At 40.5% G+C, this 27,905-nt stretch overlaps 1 protein-coding gene across 4 annotated transcripts in view; it reads right to left on the bottom strand.

Annotated features, from left to right (window-relative positions):
- PAX5 (paired box 5) overlaps positions 1-27,905 on the bottom strand; it is a 265,758-nt gene that overhangs the window by 123,790 nt on the left and 114,063 nt on the right. For all 4 annotated transcript variants that reach the window (XM_083593706.1, XM_083593703.1, XM_083593705.1 and 1 more), the window contains one exon: positions 14,668-14,843. In XM_083593706.1, the coding sequence (XP_083449832.1) occupies positions 14,668-14,843 (176 nt within the window). The remainder of the gene's footprint in view (positions 1-14,667; positions 14,844-27,905) is intronic.

Below are 27,905 nucleotides of genomic sequence, written 5' to 3'. Positions count from 1 at the left end.
ATAGGCCTGGATTGGTTAAGCCTGCTTGCTATAAATACTAGGAGGCTGGGTGAGGCGCCCACCTCAAGCAGCAGAAGTCCAGGGTGCAGAGCCCACCTCACCTCACCTCCACTACCTACCTCTCCACCTCTGCCATCAGTGGAGAAGAGGCACCGGTTACTGGCAAGATCTCATGAGATCTCACTAAAATCTCATGAGATCTCATGAAGCACTTGAGATCTCACAAGATCTCACAGGACGCCAGCACCACGGCCAGCACTTCACGGGTGCCAACACAGGTAAGAGAGGGGCAGTGACAGGGCAGCGGCAGGGGCGTGCCATGTTCCTGTTTCACCTCAAGCAGTGAAACAGGATGTACCATCCCTGCATCATCTTGTAAATTTCCACGTCCTCAGAAGCATTTATCTGTTTTTAAAACTCTCGTGGTTATAATTGTTAAGAGGCAGGGAAAACAACATCGTATTAAAGCACTCCAAGAAACAGTTAAACGTGAGCTCATGCTGGCAGTCCCCCTCTCTTTTCATAGAGGACAGCTAGATTTCATTCTGTCAAGAGCTCTAGCTGTGTGTTGCAAAAGAGAGAAAGAACAGCATTATTCCCTTATTTATTTATTTATTTATTTATTTACGCAATTTATAACCTGCTTTTCAGCTTAGGTAACGTTTTGAAAACAGGTTCTGACACATGTGATCAGAATGCTGAATGAATGACCAAATGATCGGTAACTGAAACCATGGTTGTGTGAATCCATCCATAAACACATACACATTATGAGGGGCTGGTGCAATCCTCTACAGCTGTCGAATCAGGACTAGCACAGATATAGCACTAAGAATAGAATCTGGGCTTTTTATTATGTGTAAAGACTCCAAGTTTGTCTTTTGATGTATTTTTTTCCTGCAGTTCAACTCCTTTCTCTTAAACATATTTCTGCATGTCTCATTTAATGCCCTTACAGGTGATGGACTATACTGAATTGGCAAAACTAACAGCAGTAGGGGAGGGGAAAAAACACCATGGAAAATGGGATGGGACGTAAAAGAAAAAGAAAAAAAATTATTATGTATTGAAGTAAACTTATGAAAGCGTAATAAAAATTTGTGTGTGTACACACACACACACCCTACATAACATTTTGATGGGGGTTTTGCACATAATTAAGAAACATATTTTGGGTAGAATTTTTACCTCTGAAAGCAGAATCCTGTATCTGAACAAACATATGTCTTTAGCATTGCTTGTTTATGGCATCTATATGTCACCTTTCATTCAAGGGGTTGTATATTTAAAATGATAATAAAATTAAATCCAATGTTCAAATAGCTGAAGTCAAATAAAACTTAACACGTTACAAACAAAAACTACAGCATCACAAGTATACCATAAAAAAGTAAAACGGCTTGGACAATAAAAAGCCACAATCTCTAAAAACTAGTTGATAAAACAATAACACAATAAAGAAGGCAGAAAAGTCATAAAAATAAACAATAGGACCAGTCAGAGTAAAACTAATAAAGTCAATACACAACCAGAAGCAAAAACAGTAAAGTTATTCAAAATCGGTCAAAACTTTGACCATGCTATACAAAAAACTGACATTTTATGATGTCAGTTTCTGTGTTCTAAATCCCAGTGAAGTCCATAGAATGTCATTGTCAGAATCAATGTGATGGCTTCTGATTTGTCAAATCTAGTACTAACACTGTACAACGTAGCCATATTATTAGACCCTCATGTTGATGGTTTCAGAAGATCCTAAATTATGCCATGTTCAAGTGTCCACAGGTTCTAGAACACAGGAAGGAAAAGGTAGATTGGGATGTGCCAATATACCCCTGGATGATCTACTGACTCTCAGTTATTTAACAATAGCAACAACATAAATTAGGCTTCCTAAATTAAGCTGCTAAAACTAAGGAAGTATGGGAGAAACCAAGCGTGGGTTTTAGTGTTAAAATACTATGGGTCGCATCCAGCTAAGTTGTACTCAGAATAGAGCCACTGAAATGTTAGGGCTCTGTCAAACATTAGACAGAGTAGTCCCATTGAAATTAATGGACATGACTAACAGGTTCATTAATTTCAATGCATCAATTCTGAGTAGGACTTAGCTGGATACATTCCAAAGGAATTAAGTTAGTAATGTCTATTAATTCCAGTGGGTCTACTCTGACTAACACTCTCTTTGAGTAATGAAAGCAAATTACTGGGCTGAGTATGTGCTCTGTTACCCAGTTCTTAATTCTATGCCTATCTGCCACCCCAAGCCACTATTTTGCAGTTGTTGGACCATGGGGTGTAGGAAAAAAAACAAAAACAAACTGATCTCACAAGCATGAAGTCTGACCACTTCTGCTGTGCAGCTTTCAATGCAGCTTTTCGCCTCAGTCATTCAACAAAGTCTGAAATAATATTGCCAAGTTGTAGAAATGTCTTTAAAAATAATTTAGCACTACCTCAATACACCATGTTTTAAAGGCTATATGAGAAATGCTGCTTTAAAAATATGTTCCTTTGGAGTGTAAATTGCCTCATAAATGTAGGAAATGCCTACAAAATGAGCTGGAGAGTATTAGCAATTTACAGACCTAAACATGGGAGAATTCTATTCTGGTCTATTCAGAAACAAAAGGACAGATAATTGCAGAGTTATGCCTTGAACGAATACAGCAGGATTGTCCCGTTAGCTGAGACTGAGTGCAATATTTCTTGCCATTTTCGAAACTCAATTGCAATGCAGCACAAAGACTTTCCGTTTAAATTAGTAGGCTCTGGGTTATCACAGCTTCCCATTATACAAGTCAACAGGCAAGTTTATTTGCTTATAGATTTCTCTTTCACTCTCCTGTAGGGTTAATGTAGACAGCAGGAAGTAGGTCAATGTTGTGTAAAGTGAAGCATCCATATAAAGCAGTATTGTGTTGTCTGTGTTATAATGCCCAGTAGCAGACAGTTCTATATCTATTTTCTGAGTGCAAGTAGTGAACATCACATACACACTGTAAACTGCATGGATGATCTCCCTGGCTCTATTATTTTCCAAAGGCACAAAGACTATGTGAGCAATTATATTGTACTCATCTCACTCATATATTATGTCCTGACATGATATTGAAAATCTGATGGATGGCCAGTAAATCACTACTCTGCCTCAGTTCATGTGCAGAGTCCGTTGTTTCCTTCACTACTATCTATGACATTGGGGACTTATAGAGTTGCCATTTGCTATCTGTCAGAGATATGAATGCTAGGAAAGGAACCGTCTTCTTCACAGCTACCATCTTTCTAGTTTTCTTTTGATTGGTTGGGAATGAGCTATTTTAATGCTTGTGCATGGATTTCAACATGTAATTAGTTTAGAAGGAAAACACACTGGGAGTGTTTAATAAGCTGTTAAATGTAACAAGCAATAACAACAACAACTACTACTACTACTACTACTACTACTACTACTACTACTATTTACACCCCACCCATCCGGCTGGATTTCCCAAGCCACTCTGGGCGGGGAAACATCAAATATTAAAACATCAAATATTAAAAACTTCCCTAATCATTCTCATTGACTTGTGCAAGAGTTTTGTGCTTCATAACATTTACATGGCAATCTCCCTGAGTACGTGACTAATTGCTGCAAAAATTCTTTTCCCCTGTTCTGAAGTGATTTTGTATTTGTTGTATTGTTCAGTTGCTGTAATTTTGTTTGTTTTAATCTGTGTTTGCTTTGAGAATTTTGATTATATGGCAGCTTATACCTCGTGCATATGAACAAAATTTTGTAGAAAAGCTATATCCTCTGTGGACCTGGTGCAGGGAATCCCAGGCCTATGTCTCAAATAATGTCTTCTTTCTAACTAGCTCCTACCAACATGTTCAGAGCCCCTAAATATATTTGGGTTGAATTTGATTTGGCCCAAGACACATTGTCACATCATCTCACTCAAATGTTTCCAAGGAAAGGTAAAACAAGCTGGTGGGCAGAAACGAAGAGGATTTGTGTATACTTAAAAGCTTACATATGTGAGTGAGTGAGCGAGTGATTGTGTGTGTGTGTGTGCGTGCGTGCGTGCGTGCGTGCTTGTAAGTGAAAGTACATGTGTGAAAAAATGCATGATTCATATTTATATACATTTGCATAAGTTTGCATATCTATGTGCAAATGAGTGAGAGTTTGCATGCTTGTGTAAAACTGAATGTGAGTTTCTGTGTTGCCACTTGTGAGCTCTTGGGGGCAGAACATTGGCCAATATTGGCCAACAGTTTTACAACCAGACAAAAGAAAGGTTTTTCGCCCCCATTTGAAATCATACACTCCGTATTCTCTGCTATAAATAAGCATACCAACATAGAAGCATATGAGAAGGAAGAGAAAGCTCTGTTCCAAAACTTAGCTGGACTAAATACGGTAGATGAAGTTCAGCCATGACTATGATATGCATATCTTTTGAACCTGTGCAGCTGGGACAGTGTGCAGGTTCCCTTCCTTTTGAGTAGCACCCTCTCATCCAGTCAGGAGCTAAGTACACATATAGTCCAGGACAACAGAATTACTAGAAACATCTGAAAAGAGCACATAATATCTGCTTCATAAGCAAGCCACTACACAGAAAGAGTGGGATGTTGGGCTGTGGGTATTCCCTCTTCATTCATGAAGTAGGGATGGAAGGGGCTGTATCAATTTTAAATGAATTTACAATAGGAATTTGGAGGTTCTGAGCTGACAGAGTTTCAGCTGCACTGGACTACCTCTTGCATCAAATTACCACTTATATCTGAGCAGATTGTGCATTGCTGGGTTCTTTTTTCAAATATCTATGTACTTGCAAAATTATTTGCAGAAAATATGTATATTATATTTCTGAGATGTATAAAAGAGTCATGCTGCATGTGGTACCATATTGCTGCAGCATAATTTATATATATTAATACCTAAATCATTGTATATAGTATATGCATTGTTACATGTATCTGGTTTTATGCTGGTTACTTTAAGAAACCTTGCACTTCATGCATATAATATTATAAATATAATAATGCATATAAAAATATGTGCTAATAGTTCATATTCTTAGTGAAACCACAAAAATTAAACAAACTTTATTCTCCTGACATTCCATGAGCACGACTACGGAATCCAATCAACTACTAATGAATCCCATCAGCTGAAGTCCTGAGCAAGGATTTCTGCTAAAGCAAATTGGCTTCCCCCTCTCCTCCCCGTGTGCTCCCCAAAATTGGCTCTGGATGGGGTCAGGAGAAACTCTGAAACAACACATGGGGGAGGAAAGGGAGATTGTTCCAACTAGCAAGCCCAAGTGCTTAAGTTGATAGAACAATTGCCTTATCATCACTGGCGGAGGAAGAGGAGGGGGAGCACACCACCCCCAGCTGCGCGATCCCGGCAGGGTGCCATCGCAGCTGCCCCCCCCGCCCCTGCAGGTGGTGTGCCATGCCCCCAGGATGCACACCAGCCCTGCCCCTGCCTGCTCTCCGCCCCCCGGTGCTGGAGCATGAAGCTCCACCACTGCTTATCATGATATTTAATTCCACCCAATAATTAGAAAAAAAATCTGTTCTGATTTCAATATTTTGAGAAAATTCCATCCCTAACACGAAATAGCCTGAGACTGGGATCTGCAATGATATCCAGGAAAAGAGGGCAAAACATGCACATGTGTTGTTTCCTGCATTGGGAAAGGGTTGGTTTTCAGTAACAGCTGGAAACAGTAGCAGCAGAATATAAACTGTCTTTACCAGCTTCAACTATTGATATATTTTTGATACAATCTGCCCAAAAAACCCTGGACAAGAAGCATTTGCTGAAAGAATCCATGAATAAGAAGCTACTAAGAAGGCAAACAAATAAGAATGTGTTGAATGAAATATTGAAGCACATCTGATCCAGCACATTTGACTACACTGCAGATGACTCTTCACGTCCTCTGATGTTGGACTTGCTTAGCTGTTATTAGAGGACACCCCATGCTAAGAGCTTGTGTGCTGAAATGGCATGTCTTAGAGATCGTGCTGTTAAGGATGTGGAGAGCACACGACTGTTTCTAAGTTCACAAAGGAGGCCTAAACAGTTTCACAAATGTAGAGACCCTTTCAAAAGCAAAACCTGTTAGCTGCATACATGGGTCCAGCAGGTATTCTTTTCATAATATTTCTCAGCTACCATAATCCAATTGTCATGCAACATGCCAGGCTGCATCAATCATGCTGCGTTATGTTCTGTCACATAACATAACACAATATGACTGATGCCACCCAACATGACATGCTGCAACATGCTACAATGTGTAGGAAATTTTTATACAGTCCTCCAAGAAAACTGCACACACACACACACACACACACACAAAAGCAGCTTGTCAGAAATGGGGGGGGGGCATAAGATCCCTTGAAGGCTTCAGCTTTCATGCTTAAAAGGGACCATTCATAGACTATTTATACGACTGTAAGCCCTGCGTAGTAAATGCAACCAAAACAATTCAATTGGCTGTAAATCACAATTTTCACAGGCAAAAGGCCAGTTAAAAGAATGGTTGTTCCTGCTGTTATGGTGAAAAGTGCCTCCTGCTTCTTGTGAACCAAACATGTTCTTTGGTTATGCAAAGTGGGCCTCTGATGCTGGTACAACCTGATCTTGTGTGTGGTCCATCAAGCTGCACATTTCACAAAATGCCAGTTAGCAACGTTGTACTCAAGGGCTTGTGTAGCAGGTACTGAAAGGTATGTGCCTCATGCCCTCAACAAATCTGCTCTGGGGGTTTGGCGGGGCACATAACAGATTTAGAGGGAGTGCTGGGGGAGGAGTGGAAATTCCATTGTGCAAGCAGAAGTCCTTGTGCTGAGAGGTCAAGTTAGCTGGATACATAGGCGCCAGGTCCTAAGGGCTGAAGCACTTTAGGATCCCCAACTTTTCTTAGGGGGCTAGGCCCCTTCAATGTTCAGAGGGCATTCAGTTCTGCTGCCTGGCTCCTCGCAGTGTCACATCAGGCCCCCTCAATCATTCTGAAAAGCTGATGCCTCTGGTTGGATACTGTTCACAACTATTTTAACATCAGTATGATAGGGTTAGAATGGACCAAAAGAGTCTTAAGCTACCTAGGGTGCTCCAGCTTTCAAAGGGTTATTCCACAAGCTCCAGATAACTAGAAGCAGATAGCCACTTGAACAGATAGCTCTATATTATTTGAATCAGTAAGACAAGTCAAGTGCTACATGGAAATTGGTGGAAGAATCATAGAATTGTTAAGAGTTGGAAGGGATCACAAGCATCATCTAGTCCAAACTCCTGCTGTGAAGGAATATTTTGGGGTTTTTTCCAAAAAAAGATCTGAAATTTCCTGGCTTGGACAAGAAAAATGATTATCCTATCCAGTTCTGATATTATCTCTGCCATCAAAGGAAGATATAAAATTAACTCCAGGAATTTATGTGGTATAGGGAGAACAATGCTAAATGGAGATACTCTCCTATATTGCCACTAATCAAAATACTATTATTATTATTATTATTATTATTATTATTATTATTATTATTAAAAGTGCTTTTGGTTAGATATCATAAATAAAATGAATGACATCATCAGAAGACCTGAGTTATTTGGCATGGGTTACATGCATTTATCTGTATACAGTGATACCTCAGGTTACATATGCTTCAGGTTACATACGGTTCAGGTTACAGACTCCGCTAACCCAGAAATAGTGCTTCAGGTTAAGAACTTTGCTTCAGGATGAGAACAGAAATTGTGCTCCGGCGGCACGGCGGCAGCAGGAGGTCCCATTAGTTAAGGTGGTGCTTCAGGTTAAGAACAGTTTCAGGTTAAGTACGGACCTCCAGAACGAATTAAGTACTTAACCCAAGGTACTACTGTACTAGACTATGAAGCTTACTAAGTATTGCACTCCACACACACACATACACTGTAGAAGCCAACCAAATTCCACTGCACACAATGCCCAGCAAGTGCTATCTGAAATATACATGAACATTCTAGTAGATTAGCATGTTAGAAGCATATAGCTAGTCAGGAGAAATCCAACAATGTGGGTTCACCAGCTGCAGATTTTTGTAAAACTGTGCCAAAATTAAAGAAAATATTGTCGATTCTGGATTAAATTAACAACTAGCAGAGGATGCATTCCTTAAAGGGGGGGTGGAGACACCATAGCAGTTTAACCTCCCCTGACCTTTGAACTCTGAGGGGGGTCATACACATGTCACTGTTCCCAGCTGTCTTTCTGACACTCTGCCCATTGCAAGGCCTTAGCCCTTTCCATTTTGTAGCGGTATTGATCTGTTGGCAGCAATGGGCTGGATAATTAGCCAGGAATTAGGGTTTCTATTACAGCCAGGAGGTTGCCCCAGCTGATTTATCACCTGAATAATTTACTGTGATTGAAAGGAAATTAAAATGAACTCCATTCGACAACTGTGCACTTTTATGGGCTTTAGTGAAGACTCAAAATCCAAATTAATAGCCTTGTGCTGTTTAATAGTCTACTGAGAGTAAATATGGGAAGGTTTTCTCTGCTGCTGATGTGCTTTCTCGTGCTGGATTTAGAAGTTGCTCCTCCTCCCCCCCTCCCTAGATAACCACTGACAGACCCAAAGGTATTTTTTACTTGAAAGAGACACATATTAGTGACTAAACTGTTACAAATGTGTCTAAAAAAACAAAAACCCTCTAGTTCTATTTGCACTTTCCTTTACTGTTAGCTTTCGGTCTGGAGGCAAAGTTAAAGCTAATCATTTGAAAACAAAATGGGATGCATCCTACATTTTCATTCACAGGAACACACATATAAGTCATGGGTAAAATTAAAAAAATTGCAAGGGGAATAATAGATATATCTGTTCCCCTGCCAAGCACAGGTAGATCTACAGATCTGAAAGTCATTTGTATCTGCCTCATAAAACAGTTTATTTGTCCTTCCTACGTTACAAGTTTCATTACAATAGTTACTTTTGTACTTTTGGTCCCACAAACAAAAACATTCTTTTTCTAGAAAACTAGGTGCCGGTACTCACCATGAAATTGTTATAGTAAGTGCCACACTTTTTAACAACAACGAAAAGAGGTGCCAGTACTGCGTAAGCCTTGAGTGTTCCCTGGGGGGGGTGGAGCACAGCCTACATCTATAACAGCGTTCTTCTTTACAGTAAGCTCAATTTCCCCGTATTACTATGTATGTAAATTCTGAATGTGGGATTCTGAATTTGAATTTTGAGTTTCAAAAGAGAAATTTTACGACCCCACCCCCACTCACCACTCCCCCCTCTTTCCCCGTTATTCTTCCTAATGCAACACTAACATCTCAACAAATGAAACTGATCTGTAGAAAATGTAACTTGAAAAAAGAGACACTGCACATACTTTTGTAAACCAAGAAATCTTTAATAAAAATACATTTTTTAAAAAAGAGAAATTTTACCTCAAAATTCTGGGTCTTTAGACTTGTTAACAACTCTTGTTGTTTGTATTTGGCCAGTGTCAAATATCTGTTCTCACAAGCTGTAAACTGACAAAAGCTGTCAGTTTATGAATACCATTTGAATGTAATATGTTAAGAGTGTCAATGTGGTATAGCAGTTAGTGTGTCTGGCTAGGATTGGGGAGACCAAGGTTCAAGTCCTCACTCAGCTGTGACGTTCACTGGGCAATCCCAAGTCACTAGGTCTCAGCCTAACCTACAGGATTGTTGTGGGGATAAAACAGGAGAGAATGGAATCTTGAATGCCATCCTGAGCCCCTTGGTGAGTTCTAAATATCAAACGCTGTTAATCAAATATTACATATTGAAATAAAGTATTATTGCTAAGGTTGGGGGTTTCATCAGGAGTAGATTAACTGAACCAGGATTGATTAAAGTCAGTCCATTAGCAAGATCTATATATACTCTTGTTAGTGAGATTATTGGCTAAATGGCCCACGGGTGCTTTCTAGAATATATCTGAAAAGTCCTGAAAGGGGCACTTTCCTTTCTCTTCTTTTCCCCATTTCTATGTAAGGATGATGTAAGTTAAGCCTGAATATGAAAAGAATTAATATAGACCATGCAGTTTAGGTTGGAAAGGAAGACAGACTACTAAGGGGACAGCTGATTCTTTGGCTCCGCAAGCTCTGGAAAGTGCCTTTTGGGAAGAACTGTCTCTTTGTGGAGATCTGTTGTGGGGTAGTGGATTTGGCTGTCTGTTGCAGTATTTAAACTGTGGTTTCACCTATGCTCAGCCTTTGTATTTGTAAATAAACTCAACTATTACAAATGCCATAAGCCTCCCAGTGAGCTTTCCAAAGGAAACAAGGCCCAGGTAAACAATGCACCCGTGGAACTTCTTGCCACTAGGGTAAGCATAATGGTACCCAATATTAAAACCAAATATCCTCACATGTCAAAGGTAGATATATCAAGTTTATTATGAATATTATTTCAAATCCATTTATTACTCCAAAGCATTCAGGTAAATAAGACTGTATAACTGTTATGTAAGCTCTAGGAGCAAATATCTATGGGAAATTCCCAGACCAATCCAATGCTTGTGGAAAACAGCAGGAGCCTTCTGGTATTTCTATCTCTCATACCATTTCTAATTTCCTTAGGATTTTTCAGTCTTTCCCATTTTTGGCCCCATACGTATACATTTGCATGCTGCTGTACAGGAGATTTCTTGCACCAAACAAAATGGTGCTTCCATCAGCTTTAGCAGCATTAATCAACAGAAGGGGGAGCAGCTATCTGAAATCATACTACCACTACCGCCACCCAGTGATCAGTACTGTCAAAGCTAACAGCTATGTGCTCCAGAAACACAGACAATTGTTTAAAAGAGGATTCTAAACATTTTCTCAACCAATAACAACAAAATGACCACCTTGAATGTTCTGGTGTCGTAAGAAGTTTTGGTCACCTCACTGTTCACCCCAACTCCAGGTCACTTATGTACAAGATTAAGAGCATGTTGGTACTGGGGCGAACCCACTTCTTATATCTCCCACAGTAAGATCACTTCCTATTTAAATCCCAGCCCAAGGGTCAGATGGAGATGCAAATTGCCCCCTCTCTAGACATCAGAATGATAATTTCATGAGCACAGAGGTGCAACAACTCCCTTCCACAGATGATTTGCAAAATCATTCCTTACCTTTCCTGCCCTGACCTGGTCACAGTGATCCATGCGACGGTCATCTCCAGGCTTGACTACTGTAATTCGCTCTACGCGGGGCTGCCCTTGAAGCTGTCCCAGAAACTCCAGCGGGTACAGAATGCTGCAGTGAGGCTCCTCACGGGGTCTCTGCCATGGGAGCATATTCACCCAGTGCTTTTCAAGCTGCACTGGCTCCCGGTGGAGTACAGGGTCAGATTTAAGGTGCTGCTTTTGACCTTTAAAGCCCTTCACGGCCTAGGACCCTCGTACCTATGGGACCGCCTCTCCTGGTATGCCCCACGGAGAGCCTCAAGGTCCATAAATAACAACACCCTAGTGGTCCCAGGCCCTAAGGAAGTTAGATTGGCTTCAACCAGAGCCAGGGCCTTTTCAACTCTGGCTCCGGCCTGGTGGAACGCTCTGCCTCATGAGACCAGGGCCCTGCAGGATCTGTAAGACAGAGTTGTTCTGCCTGGCCTTTGGCTTGGAGCCAATTTGATTCCCTCCCTCCCTCTCTTTCTTTTTTCTTTTCCTTCTCCTCCTGTGATAAGGCTACATTTTAATATTTTAATGTTCCATTATTTTAATGTTGTATTTTATTTTTGTTTTTAAGTTGTAATCATTCATCTTGTTTTTATTATTGCTTGTAAGCCGCTCTGAGCCCGGCCTTGGCTGGGGAGGGCAGCGTATAAATAAAAAAATATTATTATCATCATCATCATTATTATTATTATTATTATTATTATTATTAAAGGAGCTCTATATGTCTTGTAAGTACATATGGTGCATGCAATGACCACACACACTTTTGGTCACATGCAGCACTGGAATTTACTCCCCAGAATTGTTGGCCAAAGGTTAATGCAGCCGTTGGGCCAATAAAAAGGTTAGCCTGCTATAGAACCGCACATTTCTTGTGTGAAAAATAAATGAGTTGTTATCAGATTTTGTTCAATAGATGTGTGCTGCAGTATTCACTAGGTCTATGTGAAGTTCCTAGTGATCATATAATATGCCTTGTAGACACTACTTCCACTTAACTTTTTTAAAAGTTGTCTGAAATACGCAATAAAACAATTATTATAGTACCTTTTCTCAAAATGTTGCTTCCTCTAAATTCAGTTTCAATACTCTGAAGTTGATGGGCTAAAGAAGACCTGATAAAGGCAACTTTGTGCATTTCTTATAAAAATAAAACGCCCTGAGATCTGGGCTTCTGCTGTGCTAGTCTTAACAAAGTATCACCACCAACAACAATGGCAAAGTGAACTCCACCTAATGGTACACAAAAGCATTTCACTCTTTACTGTTTCACACACGTGCAAAAACCAGAGCACTTATTAGCTTAATATTTCCATGAAGCATACTATTGTGTGAATGTTTTCAGCTTCTGTACAAATACATTAGATTTATATTCAGTGCAAACCCATAAATTAAGCAGAAAACTTTTCTCCTTAATATGAGGATGATCATTTCTCTGTAATGATAATCAGAACTGTCACTCTAGGAATTTTATGTCAATGTATACTTTCCATTTTTAGAGCATCAGCCAAAACATCTGCTTCATCCTGCAGTTTTCATACTATATCTCAGCACATGGTGAGGAATTACTCAGGGCATAATTCAGGCAGAATTAAATCACCCCCTTAGCCTAGGGATAAGTAAAAATATGTAAAAGCTGCAATCTTATACTCACCTGAGAATAAGTTTCATGGAACTTTTGAGTGTGGTGCAATTTACATCAGCGGGGGGGGGGGCAGTAGGGTGTGCTGGACCATTGTCTTGTCTTTCAGTAAGGGACTGGATGAGAGCCAGTCCAGATAAGATGGAGGCACTGTTAGTGGGTGGTTTCCTAGACTGGATGGAAGGGAGGTTGCCTGCTCTTGATAAGGTTACACTCCCTCTGAAGGAGTGGGTACACAGCTTGGGGGTACTTCTGTTTTCGCTTGAGGCTCAGGTAGCCGTGGTGGCACAGAGTGCTTTGGCTGGTGGCCCAGCTGAACAACTATCTGGACAGGGACAACCTAACTTCTGTTGTCTATGCTCTGGTAACCTCTAGGTTAGATTACTGCAATGTATTATACATGGGGCTGCCTCTGAAGACTGTTCAGAAACTTAAGTGGCTTGGTTGCTCACTGGGACAAGATATTTGAACGTATAACACCAATCCTGGCCCAACTGCACCAGCTGCCAATTAGGTTTTAGGCCCAATTCAAAGTGCTGGTTTTGACCAATAAAACCTTAAAATGCTCAGGTCCGCAATACCTCAAGGACCGCAATACCTCATGGACCATCTCTTCCTGACCAGACCATGCAATCATCTGAGGCAAAAAGTCTGGAGGGTGGTGGCAACATAAGAACAGGTATTTTCTGCAGTGGCTCACTGCTTGTGGAATGCTCACCTCAGGGAGGCTCATGTGGTACCTTTGTTATACAGTGGTACATCGGTTTTCAAACCTCTCCGTTGCTGAACATTTTGGTTTTTGAATGCCATAAACCCGGAAGTAAATGCTTCAGTTTTTGAACGCACCTCAGAAGTCAAACCAAAAACATAGCTTCCATATTGAGTTTTCTGTTTTGAGGCTTCCATACTGAGTTTTTGGTTTTTTAACGTTTCAGATCTCAAAGAGTCTTATGGAATGGAATACGTTAGAAAACCGAGGTACCACTGTATATTTTCAGCCACCAGGCAAAAACATTCCTCTTCTCCCAGACCTTTGGCTAATTAAACAATCTGTGGCATTTCAAAAAGTGGAGTATTGTTTTTGTTTGTTGTTATGCTGTGTATTTTTGTGTTTTTATATTGTAAAACACCATGTGATCTTTGGATGAATGGCTGTATAAAAATTTAATAATGTTTTTTTCAAAAAAAATGTGAAGACAGACTCCAACAGATTGAGCAGGCGAGACTAATAATGAATCCAACCGTCAAGCAGGCAGTTTCTGCACGTGCTATAGAGGGAAGTGAGGTACAGATGGGGCTCACCAACCTTGGAAGGTAGCCAATTTAGGAGAAGGGAAACTCTGATCTTTAACCTCCACTGCCTTGTGATACATCTTATGGGGAAGAAAAGGCTAAGGAGTAAACTCTATATACAAATCCAGAGTGGAATCCCTAAGAAGGTTGGATGGTGTGTTGCACGCCTCTTTCTGGCAACTCCTGCAGCCAAGCTGGTGTCAAACATGATGCTTTTCTCTCTTTTTTGGACCACATCATCTGGGCAACCCAGGACCTCCATACACATTGCCCAACCTTGTGCCCCAGGGAAGTCACTTCAGTGCTGCTAACGTAGTGGTTTGACTTCACCTGCAGAGACTCACTCCATTGTCTTAAGACAGACGGATGCCAACAACTATCAGATACAGTTTATCAGATACTGAAGAGTATCAAATTCAGTGCCAAATATTAAATGTCAAATTTGAAAGACTAGATACAAAACAAGAGTTGATGAACTAGACGTAGATATGGAGACAAAACTCAGGCAGATTAGTTTCAGCTCCAAATATTACCTGCTCTGGTTTGATGGGTTCAGTTGTTGTGAAGATATCAGAATAATGCTGTCTTTCAAAGACTCGATCCAACACTTCTAGCTGCTGCTGGGTGAAAAGATCTCCCCGCATTTGTTTCCGGAGGAAGTCTCTACCCGGAAGAGAATGGCCATTTGGTACTGGAGACTCCTGAATGCCTTTCCAAGAGGGAAAAAAATACAGAAACAGATATATAGCTATTACAGTGATAATCACAATTTCTTTTTCTCTTGTTTTTTTAACAGCATAAAATAAAAAATTATAAATATGGGCAGCTTCAATTTTAAAATGTATATTGTTTAATTTTCCTGTTACCTTTGCTTACATCTATGTATTTACATTCAGAAGATAAATTAATCCTTGAAGAGTTTATGGGGAATTGCTTTAAGATGATACAGCAGCTGGATAGCTGATCATAGAAGATACTTAATTATATGTAATAGAAGCCAACAGCATGAAAATCTAGATCCATCAAAAATCACCCAAATGCACAATGCTCTGCTTTTGTAGTAAAACTATAGTACTGCATGGTTAATATAACATAGTTATATATAGTCATATACCCAACCTGGGCTCTTTTCAGGGAAAAATATTTACTGCAATTTCCCCCAGGATGCTAAAATGTGGTATGGGTGGTGGTGAATATTTCTTTCTTGCCATGTCTTGGTCTTCATTTGAAAAGAAATGAAGCATTGTTGCTTCAATTTGAGAAAGAGATAAATATCTAAGGTATGAATGCAAAACTGATTGATCTGGCCACATCTCCTCCTGGTTTGAAGAATAGAGTAGCCCCTGAAAATATAGAAGTTAGCTACACCTCATCTAAGGTATAATAAAGGGACCTTGTTCAAACATCCAGGCAACATAATCACAATGTTCAAATTTTGTCCAACGGCACAAAACAATCTGTGGATTCTGTGGCGATCTTGTACATGTGGGCATGATACTGATGGTACACACCAATAATAACTATTGTTTTTACTTTTGTTCAGTTTTCACCATGCTAGCTTGAGACAAAAAGGTAATTTGTTCAGGTACTTGCACTGAGGGAAGCTTGAACTTGTGTAAGAATTACATTATGGCACACAGAGGGCGGAAAAGTGCAAATATATAAAAAGCAGATTATCTTTTTCCCACATTCCCAAATTATATCATGTCTAGCAGAACGAGTGCTGGGTTTAATCAACCATAGCTTATAAAATTAAAAGTCTGGTAGGAAGCTGCATGTTACCAAACGACCAGGTAACAGAGCATGGAAATGCTTGTTTTAAAATTCCAGGTTAAACCAATATTATTTGCAGTTGGGCTTTAAAAGTCATGCATTTACATTTTTCTGGCGAAATGGAAACAAAAAGATTCTGCTTCTACTTTACTGAAATCCATTGCACCTTCAGTTACTTTCATGGAGCACACTCATCAATTACCTAAAGTTATACACATACAGAATGCATTATTAATGTGAGTTGAAGTTTGAGCAAATTATCTTTACTCATTTATTCCTGCATTGAAGGAGGGTTGGACTAGATGACCCTTCTGGTCCCTTCCAACCCTACAACTCTATGATTCCATGAAGCTGAAACAGCCTCAGGCCTGGGATATGACCAGAAGGTACATGATGCAGTTCTACTGCTGAACCCGATCAGGCCTGGCTACCTGATTAGCTTGCATGAAAGATACCCTGTGTACCACATATGAGCTTCTCTGAGTTCTTTAGAGTAAAAGTGGAAAAATAATACAGTACTGTCTCTGATCGAGGAGGTTCCACATAGCCATCCTGGCTTGTAGCCATTGGCAGATTTACCCTTCATTAAAATGTATTAATTCCCTTTTAAAGCCATCTAAACCAGTAGCCATCATCTCGTGGCAATAGATTAATGATGTCAGAACAAATTGCTGCTGCATTTGCTTCCAAGCCATTTGCAGCAATACCACAAATTCACCTGCCACTACTTTCTGCCCTTGCCCCTGTGTCTATAACAGCAACCTGCCATATATATATGTATATGTGGGAGCTTTTCCTGGCATGGCTAATGCTGCACTCCTAACCCCATTTTATCTGGGAGTAAGCCCCTCTGCATTCAGCAGGACTTACTTCTGAGTAGACAAGTTTAGGATTACGCTGTAAATGTCTGTGTTTCAAAATGTTCTTTGAAGCATAGAATAAGGGACAGGGGTCTGTTTACAGTGGTACCTCAGATTAAGTACTTAATTCGTTCCGGAGGTCCGTTCTTAACCTGAAACTGTTCTTAGCCTGAAGCACCACTTTAGCTAATGGGGCCTCCTGCTGCTGCCGCGCCGCCAGAGAACGATTTCTGTTCTCATCCTGAAGCAAAGTTCTTAACCTGAAGCACTATTTCTGGGTTAGCGGAGTCTGTAACCTGAAGCGTCTGTAACCTGAAGCGTATGTAACCTGAGGTACCACTGTATTTTTAAAAAATCACAACCCCAGCCACAATTCCTTAGTGAACCAGTATGCACAGGTTGGTCTTGTCATCAGGTTTTGGCAACAGAGTGGATTATAGGCTCGCTTCCATACATGGTCCTATAATCCAAACTGTTAGTCTTCTCTCATTGCAATTGGTTGCTTCTAGTATATTTGTTTGCTTTAGCTTCTAAACACTATCTTTAAGAATCGAAGAAAAAGAAATCAAACATGAAGAAGCCAAAACATTGGAGGCATTCTTCTTCTTTTTTAAAAAAAATATTTTATTAAGGGTTTTCTTGTTTTACAGTGTAAGTGTAATGCCTCGTATTTTATTCTTCCATGTAACATTTTTACAAATCCGTTTCATTTGTTGAGGCATTAGGGAGAGAAGAAAAAAGAAAGAAAGAAAAGAAAGGGGGTGGAGGGAGGGGAGATGGATGGGGGTGGGGTCGGGTAGTGGTGTTTCTATTATGCTTAATGTATGTAGAGTTTGGTGTCAGCGTGCTTGTGTTGTTCACTTGTGTTCCTTTGGTGGTGAGAGAGGTTGGGGTTGGCCTAGAGTGTGATTGTTTGTTTGTGATTGGCTGTGGTGATCTTTGTTTTTGTGTGTGAGTGAGGTGGGTGGGTGTTTTGGATCAGGTTAGCCATATTGATTTGTATGCTGTTGGTGGATTATTGTCGTTGTCCTGTTGGGCTGTGTATGTGATAAAGGGGAGCCTTATTGGGGTGAAGGTGTCTTCTTCTGTTTGTCCCCGTGTCAGTTTCAGTTTATTAGTTAATTTTTCTAGTAGGGCTGTTTCCCATACTATTTGGTACCATTGGTCCATGCTTACTCCTGACAGGTCTCTCCAGTGTCTGGTTATGGTGTTTCTGGCTGCTGAAAGTAGGTGGGTTATGAGTTCTTTGTGGTGTATATGGGCATTGTTGTCTTGGAAGATGTTTAGTAGGGCCAATTCTGGGGTGAAGTCTAATACTTGCTTAGTTATTTTACATATTTCTTGTATGGCTGTTGTCCAGAATAGTTGGATTTTGGGACACTCCCACCACATGTGGAGGTATGTACCTGTGGAGGTGCACCCTCTCCAGCATTTTGGTGAGGTTCCTGGGTGTATTAGCGCTAGTTTCCTTGGTGTTAGGTACCACCTGTAGGTGAGTTTCAGTGTGAGTTCTTTTCTTTTCGTTGATATGGATTTAAAGGGGGGTTTAGACCACATTTTGGTCCATTGAGTGGGGTTAATCTCATAGCCTATGTCATTCTCCCATTGTTTTTTTATTGCGTCTAGGCGATTTGCGGGATTTTGGAGTAGTATTTTGTATATTGCGGATACCGTCCCTTTACCGTTTCCCTTTGTTGTTAGGAGGAGGTTTTCAAAGGTTGTCAGGGGCCTAGTTGCTGCTGATTTTACTGTTGGGTTGTTTAAGAGGGCATGTAGTTGGTGTTGTGTTAACCAGGGCATTTGGGTGTCTTCTAGTTTGTCTTGTATTTCTTGTGTTGACAAGGGTTTGTTATTTTTATAAAAGTCTATTAGGCGATATAAGCCTTTGGTTCGCCAGGTTTTTATCTGGAGGTTTTGTGCTGCATGGTGGAATAATGGGTGATATGCCAGGGGGATTAGTGGGGATGGGGTTGGGGATAGTTTGCCTTTTTGTGTTTTCCATGCTTTGAGCATGGTCTGTGTGTACACAGAAGGGAGACAGTGGGCATCCTTGTTTCGTGCCTCTTTGGATAGCTATAGTATTAGAATCCATATTGTTAGTTCTGCATTTTGCTGAGGCTTGGGAGTATATTTGTTTGAGGATTTGTAGGAAGTTGGGGCCAAATTTCATGTTAGTTAGTACTGCTAATATGTATTTCCACTCTAAGCAATCAAAGGCTTTGAGGATGCCTAGGGACATAATTGTCAATGGGAGTTTAGCTGCCTTGCTGTGTTCGATCAGGTTCAGTAGTTTCCTGATGGGGTCTGTTATATTGCGGCCAGGGACAAAGCCAGTCTGGTCTGGGGCTATTAACTTGTGTAGGAAGATTTTTAGGCGGTTGGGCAAGATTGATGTGAATATCTTGTAGTCTTGGTTTATTAATGAGATTGGGCAGTATGATTCTACTTTGAGGCTGTCTTTTAGTGGTTTTGGGATGGAGACTATTTTGGAGTGGGTCAGGTTTTGGGGATGGGGCCCCCTTTTATGATGTCGTTGAATAGGCGGGTCATGTAGGGCATCAAGGGTTCTTTGAATTTCCTATAGAATTCTGCTGTGAAGCCGTCTGGGCCTGGGGCTTTGTGTGGTTTCAGGTTTTTGAGGACCACATCTATTTCCTCTGGGGTGATAGGGCTGTCCATGAATTCCTGTTCCTCATCAGTTAGGGTAGGCATGGTCAGTCCTGCTAGAAATGTTCTGATTTCCTTCTCTGGTGGGTTATGGGAGGTGTATACGTTGGAGTAGAATTCTGCAAATTCTGAGGATATTTCTTCAGGGGAGAATGTTATGTTGCCGTCTTTTTTGGTGATGCAGTGTATTCTTGTTTTGAGTGCTTTTTTCCTACATCTATTTGCTAGTAATCTGGAGTTTTTCCCTCCATATTCATAGAAACATTGTTTAGAATATAGAATGTTGATCATTGTTTTGTTAATTTCTAGGGAGTCTAGTTCTCTCCTTTTTTGTTCTATAAGTTTGAGGAGTTTTTTAGATCCTGTTTGTTTGTAGCGTGTTGAGAGGGCTGTGATGTCTTGTTCTATTTTGCTAATTTTTGAGGAGGTTTGTTTTTTAAGAAATGTTTTCTCTTTTATGCAAGCTCCTCTGGTGACCACTTTCATTGTGTCCCATAGGAGGGGGGTTGTTATATTGTCTACATCGTTTTCCTTGAAGTAGTTTTGGAGGGTTTTTGTGAGACTCTCTCTAATTTGTTTGTTTGTAGTTAGGATGGGACTATGATGGGGTGGTTTGTGTTCCTTCTCCTATTTTAACGATGACTTCTACTGGGGCGTGATATGTGATTTTAATGTTGCCTATGTTTGTTGATTCCACTGAGGGGATCAAACCCTGTGTGAGTAGAATGCTGTCCAGTCTGGACACTGTTTCATGACATCCCGATTGGAATGTATGGCTGATGTCTCCCGGGTTTTGCTCACCCCAAATGTCGTACACACCCCTGTTTTTTAGCATTTTTAGTAACTTGTAAGAGTTCCTAGTTGTTGGGGGTTTCCTTCGGAGGAAGGTTCATTGGAGGCATTCTGACAGCCTGGCACTTTACCGCTGATTGACTGTTGAATATATTTGTAGGATTGCCACTACTGCATGTGTCTGCCTAGCAGTTGTTAAATTATTGCTAGAAGATTCAGCGATAATTTATTCCAGTTTGCCCTGAAATGCTAATAGATGGTGTGGACACTTCAGCAATAGTGTAACTACTCCTGTCTTCCTGGGCAGAAAGAGATGGGTAGAGTATCCTTTTAAAAGGCTCTCTTCTTTACTGAATAGGATTATGGGATAGCCAACATCTTGCTTCTCAGCTATATGGGCAAAGCAAAGAGGAACAGCAGTAGTTTATTTCGCACTGAAATAGTAGTGCAGACAGCACAGAAATCAAGTACTTTATTGCTGAATTAATGTGGGAGTAAATCACTGCTTTTTTTGGAAAGGTAAATAAACACTTGTCTGCAGCAACAGGATGTTCATGGGGGGGGAAGCATTTCATCAGATGCAATGATTTTGTATTTATGTATTTGTAGATATCTCCATTTAGAAAGAATAGTGTTCAGGCATATTTTTCACAGGTGTAATCATGAGGAAAGGTGCCCAAAGGCTGCAATCTTATACATGTTTTCTTAGAAGTATGTACCACTGAAATCTACTAAATTTGAGTAGGCCGGATGAAAATAATTCTGCAGGGCTAAATACATTAACTGATTAATTACCTAGAATTTACAGTTCTATTGCTGACTGAACAACATAGGAATGATCAAACTGCAAGCCTGCAGCACCTGGTAGTCAGTCACCTTTTTATTATTTTCCATGCATTCATTGAACCAGATGGAATTATATTGTATAAAAAATAGTGAAATGGAAAGCATCATGTGAGCAGTACTGGGTGGGGGGAAGGTCACACCACCAAATTATTATTTTTGTCTGTGTAATGGGACTCAATGCCATAATAAGGCAGCGAGAACCAAGTTTTCTAGTGAATGGGTTTTGTGTAAAAGGGTATGTTGTTGTTGTTCTAAGCAAAAAGTAACTAGAATTGGGACAGGGAACAGAATTCATATCTAGGCACCTCTGAGCGGTAGCTCCAAGTGTACTATCAGTCAGACCACACACCCTCCATAATAAAGGTATTTCACCGGATTTCTCAGATGTGGCTGCAATTTCCATACTAGATTTATCAGAAATATCTTACAAAAATAGTCAGTCAACCTCTCCAGCTCTCAAACCCAAAGGTGAACAATGGATTCCCCCCCCCCCGCTGCGTTCCCTCAGAAGTAAGCTGTTGGGAACTACCCAATGGCAGGACTGGGACCAAAAAGTGGACAGGGCTGGAGACAAAGGTGAGTGGGGGTGGAGCCCTTCTATTGGCAACTCCCCTTGCATACCCCCCTTCCCCCTCCTTGCCACTTCCATAAAAAAAGTTTTAGGCAGCCCTAGAGCCACAGGTTTCCAACCCCTTTCAAAATGCTTGTCTCAGCTCCAAAAAAAAACCAAATGCAAGGTATTATTAATGGTCACACACGTGTTGCTCAAATCTAGGGAAATAGTTGATTTGCTTTTGTGGGGGTATTTCACTAGTTCCCGGCTTTATTTCAACTCAATCCAGTTATACAAATTGCTTTGAGAGTACACATGGCCTTCTCAGAGTGAGATATTTCCTAATTAATTCTTTAATTCAGTTTCATTTGACAGGTGCCATTTTGGGAATAATTCTGCTTTTCATCTCTCTGAATAGATCCCACCAACACTTTGTTCTTTTTTTTACACATGTATTAACTAGGTAAGCGGGTAAAGAAATAGACAGACAGAACTATTTCCTTATGGCCAAATTAGACATGCAATTAAACATGTGACTGGCTCTTGCATGCTTTTTTTATCATGAAAGGACCAGTTCTGGTTTCAGATCATGGTGTTTCAATGGGGGGGGATTAGATTTAACTACAGTCCCCTTGATACTGATCCCCTTTGTCCTCAGCTGCCAATTTCCCTAGGAAAAAAGCTGACACTGATACTAATGACATCCCCCCCCTTATGAGTAGCAGCCATGGAAGCCCAAATATGGATCATGACTGAAGTAGGAACAAAGGGTTAAAATTTCTTATCTTCCCATGCTGCAGTCCAGATTCACAGTTGAAGGTCTAGCTGCTACAGCTAACTCACAACTTACGTGCTTTTTACTTGTACTCAGTCAGCTTTATGCGCCTTGCAAAAAAGGACGGGCAGAAAGGAGCAGATCTCTGTGGGGGAACTTTGGCAAACCCACCTGCCATTGCACCCAATATATTTTGACTTTATACAATTTTGGCTTTATGCGCTACCTGGAACATAGCCCCCATGTAAGCTGAGGGTCACCAAGCAAAGACCAAGCACACAAGTGCTGATCACATGCTTAGTGTCACATTGCTGACCAGTTTCAGACTTTGCCTATTTTTGCAAAATTTACCTTCCACACCAACTGCTATAGATACCCACACACATGTGTACAGTCATGCACCTGCACACAGTTTTTAAATTTTAGTCAGGAATAGTAATATTAATTTTGACTTAACTTATTAAACTGCCATCCTTTTATATTAATTTATCATCTGACATGAAGGAAACTGCTAGGCATCACTGTGATGTGCTTTTAAAGCTTGTTACATTTCCTTAGGAAGGTTTCAATAAGCTATTGATAACCCTGTTCTTATAAGTATTTCAGGTATAACGAAAAATGAATATTCAAAGGAGTTTTAGGGCCTACTGTAAGTATACAGACTTAAGCCTGAAATTAATTCAATGTTAAATTTGAAATAACACTATAAATAATTAAAATAATTAATGCTACATTTTTATAGTCACAAAAACTGAAGTTTCAGGAACTCAAAAACTGGGTTTTGCAACCAAAACACGAATTTTGTAACAAAAATCAAAGTTCTGTGTTATTTGGAGCAATTTGTGACAATTCAGATTTGAATTTGACAATCACGAATGCTGGGAATTTGTCAAATTTTCAATTCCCATGGTAATTCATTTCAACACTCACATAAATGTGAGATAATTACCATTACCATCAGACATTGTTTGACTACACCAGAACATCTCTGATAATTAAAAATACTGTTGGCAGACTTCTAACAGTTTAAATTATAAATATGCTCGAGGGAGCGGTAAAGGAATTCTTCATCCAGTCATTCCATCACTTAGGAAAAGCATGCTTCCATGGCAATAGCACTAGTGCTATACTCATAGGTAGATTTATTTAGGAGTAAGCTCCCATTAAACTCAGGGAGATTTACTTTTCAGTAAACACAGGCCTTGATCCAAAGAACCAGTAAAGCAAAGGAGCTTTACAGCTGCAGGGCAAACTGTTTTTGAAGCCAAGGAGAGGGATCCACCAGTTTTTACTGAGTATGCATCATTATTATGATCAGAGAGCCAGTGTGGTGTAGTGGTTAAGAGAGGTAGTCTCATAATCTGGTGAACCAGGTTCAATTCCCTGCTCCTCCACATGCAGCTGCTGGGTGACCTTGGGCCAGTCACACTTCTCTGAAGTCTCTCAGCCCCACTCACCTCACAGAGTGTTTGTTGTGGGGGAGGAAGGGAAAGGAGAATGTTAACCGCTTTGAGACTCCTTAGGGTAGTGATAAAGCGGTATATCAAATCCAAATGCTTCTTCTTCTTCTATTTGGGCTTACTATATTATTGGTGATGCTATATGTGATCACACTTTCAACGCTGCTTGTTCCTACAGAAAGTTGGGGGGCAGTCACACTGCTTCATTTGCAATAGATACATGCCCCATAGTTACTTGCTAAAATCTTGTAATTTGTTATAACACAAATGTTCAGCGGGGGGGGGGCGTTCTTCTGCTTTTGTTGTGCTGTAGTGTAAGAGCACCCCTCCAGCTGGCAATAATGTAGCAACACTGGGGAACCACTGCGGAACTAATAAAGTGAAACAATGTGTGAATGATCCAGTATAAATCCACAACTTGGGGCTTAACTATGTTTACTTTATCCCTGTCTCTTTCCAGACAAAGGTCCATATTTTAAAGCTCTGTGTCTGAGCTTCCCCAAGAAAACCTGCTCTTTAAAGCTGAATCAGAGTGAACAGCTGTTATAGTTGTCTATGGATTGCCGTTTGCTCCAGTTCAGCTTTAGAGAGCAGGTTTTCGTGGGAAAAGCTCTGCAGCAAAACAAAAAAGGACGGGAACTCCGACATGGAGCCTGTACATGGAGTACAGATTGTGCCTGGAAAGAGCAGAGGAAAGGTAAGTGAGGATAAGCCCTAAAGCACTATTATTGCATCAGTGACTTGCTGCAGAGTGTACTTGCAAAACAGCAGCAGCAGCAGCAGGTGTGCAGTTGCAAAAGCAATTCATTACATGATATAAATACAAGATACTCTAAAACAAAAAGTTGCAAGTTCCACTAGCAGAACACAAGTCTTCACAGTTGTTGCATAAACTTGCCCTTAGTAACATTGCTTATTTAGAACTATGCTAATACTAACTTCCTTCAAATATGGCTGGACTATGGAGAAAAATAAGGAAGATGGCCAACTCCATAACATCAGCAGCAGTCTGTGTGGTGAGGTGGAGCCACCCTCCCAACACTGGTATCACTGCAGTTTATCTGGATGTGGCTAAAAGGCAACGCTAAGTGGTAGTGAGGTGAGGCTGCATAGGCTCACTGACATGAATCAGCTCTGCTGGTGCAGACACGCAGCCTTGACCTCACAGAAACCCTGAAATTTCAATGATTTCCATGGGATTTATTCCCAGGTGAGTGTGCACAGGATTGTAGTCATATTCATTCCAATGTCCATCCCACATCATCTTTAAGTCTCAAGGCAGGTTGCCTTTTACAAATAATTCATATAAAGGTAAAGGGACCCTTGACCGTTAAGTCCAGTCGCAGACGACTCTGGGGTTGCGGCGCTCATCTCGCTTTACTGGCCAAAGGAGCCAGCATTTGCCCGCAGACACCTTCCGGGTCATGTGGCCAGCATGACTAAGCCACTTCTTGCGAACCAGAGCAGTGCATGGAAGCACCGTTTACCTTCCCACCAGAGCGGTACCTATTTATCTATTTGCACTTCACATGCTTTCGAACTGCCAGGTTGGCAGGAGCAGGGACCGAGCAACGGGAATTCACCCCGTCATGGGGATTCGAACCGCTGACCTTCTCATCGGCAAGCCCTAGGCTCTGTGGTTTAGAGCATATAAAAGAGCAGACCAAATCCCAAATGTATGCTAGAGCTGCAAGCGCTAGCCACTCATAACTCCTGAAAAGTTTCTAGCTGTAAGAGTGATACTCCTTTTACCATGTAAGGCCAGCCACTCTTCTGAACAAATCTATCACTATTTTCAGATAGCTGCAGATTGATCTAATCAACACCACACATACTGAAGCTCAAACCAGATAAGACAAAGTTGTTTTTGGTCTATTGGTTTAGTTGGCATTCACCCTGTTCTGGATGGGACACCACTCCCCACTAAGGATCGGGTTTGCAGCTTGTGGTACTGTTTAATCCAGCCTTACTGGAGGATGCTGAAGAGGCAATGGCAGGTTGTAGTGCCTTCCAACAGCTTAATGGAGAGTGTGATTCATGTGATTGATGTACATTGTTTAACGTCTGCAAGATTTGTCAGTTACTTAACTTTCTCATGCAACAAAAATCTCTTTTTCATGAAAACATGTGGTGCACTACAATTACCAATAATTCATATGCTGCTCTTAAATTTGCAAAGTACTTTACAATATTTATTGCACTTGTCCTCACTTGGCTGCTGTTATCTCCACTTTTTAGGTAGAGAATCAAGGCTAAGGAGCTGTCCCTAACTCGAGATAATGTGGATTGTGAATCCCTTGTGCCTCCAACTCTACATTTTTTTATTCTATTTCTTTAATTCCTTCTCGGTTATGTGACTTTCTCCTCTCTAAATCTGGAGATTGTCTGTGCAAGGTAAGATTCAACTGCCATTCTAGTTGTCTTTTGTATATGGAATGTACATATTGTCTTTGAGTTCAGGCAGCAAAATGTCTTGGACGAGCCCTGAAGATAGAGTCAGTGGGCATAATCCCAATCCGCTGCCCAAACCCACTTGCTGACTGCACCGATTTTGAGGTCATCTGCACTATACTCCACATAAAAGGAACTAGCTGAAGCCAAATCTAACTCTGTAGTGTAGCTGCTGAGATGCATTGGCTCTCAGTTAGCATTCTAGATAGTAACAGAAGGCAATTATTTAAGAGGAGATGCAGCTTAAAAACATGAAGAAATCAAAAGTGGAGAGAGATAGTAGCTGAAATGCATTTTTAAATCTTATATATTTGTCCCCCACTTGAAATTGCTATTATTACGGAAAAGCCAAATACAGTGGTACCTCGGGTTACAGACAATTCAGGTTACATATGCTTCAGGTTACAGACTCGGCTAACCCAGAAATATTACTTCAGGTTAAGAACTTTGCTTCAGGATGAGAACAGAAATCATGCAGCGGCAGCACGGCGGCAGCAGGAGGCCCCATTAGTCAAAGTGATGATTCAGGTTAAGAACAGTTTCAGGTTAAGAACAGACTTCCAGAATGAATTAAGTTCTTAACCCAAGGTACCACCGTACAAAGAAGTGGAATAAGATATAAGGAATTCCTTTCTGATGTTATTAAATAAGTGATATAAAACAACATTAGGAGAGTATTCTTGTATTTTCCTAAGTGGTTTTCATAATGCTAATTTAAGAAATAAAGAAACAATGGGATATAATGCTATGTCAGTAGCCCTTGTTCATGAAAAATGCCATTTTTCAAATCTCAGGCCTACAGTTTCCAATTTGATTAGCTGATAATATAACCAAATTATTTCACCTCATAAGAAGATGCAGGTTAGCTAACAAAGGTGTTAATTACAGGTTTTAAAACTATGAAAGCAAGATATTAGCATGACACAAAAACTGCCATTCTTCTTCCTGCTGCATTTTCTTCTAATTGAGACTAGGAAACACTTAATTACCACTTGGGAAGCTTTGTTTACAAGCTAAAGTGCACTGCAGTCCTGAAATCTCCCACCTTTATCTGGCAAGCAGTATAGCCACTTTCTATTAAGTAGCAAAGCTGTGATTTAAAAATCATAAACACTGGGAGAGTTCTTTGCACGTGCTCTATTTGTGCTTCCTAAGTGCTATCTGTTTGTTTTTGTTTTTTGTTCCAAAGGATAATATTACAAAAAAGCCTTATATTTTGCAGTGTATGCAGCTGATCATTGCACAAATATTTTCTAAAGAAATCACTATATTTCTCCAAGATGGGTATGGGTTTTTGCTGTAGATCAAAGTGAGGAGCGGGGGGAGGTTGGGGAGAGAGAAAGAAAGATAAATCATCAGAGATCCAAAAATACTTTTCATTTGGAGAAGATATCAGACCATTTTGATGGCACTGATAGAGTCTCAGCTCTGTCTCCATTACCCACTGAAGGCAGCCGGAGTCAGGAGCTGACAACACTAGATTATATTCCCTATAAGATGGTCACCAATATATATATATATGATCTTCAACCTCTATTGATTGACCAATTTCACAAGCAAAGACTGGTGAAATGAAGCTGAAATGAACATCATG

Source organism: Podarcis filfolensis (assembly GCF_964270895.1).
Source record: "Podarcis filfolensis genome assembly, chromosome: 17".
Taxonomy (NCBI): Eukaryota; Metazoa; Chordata; class Lepidosauria; order Squamata; family Lacertidae; genus Podarcis; species Podarcis filfolensis.
Note: the sequence above shows the minus strand (reverse complement) of the source record. Positions and strands in the feature narration are given on the sequence as shown.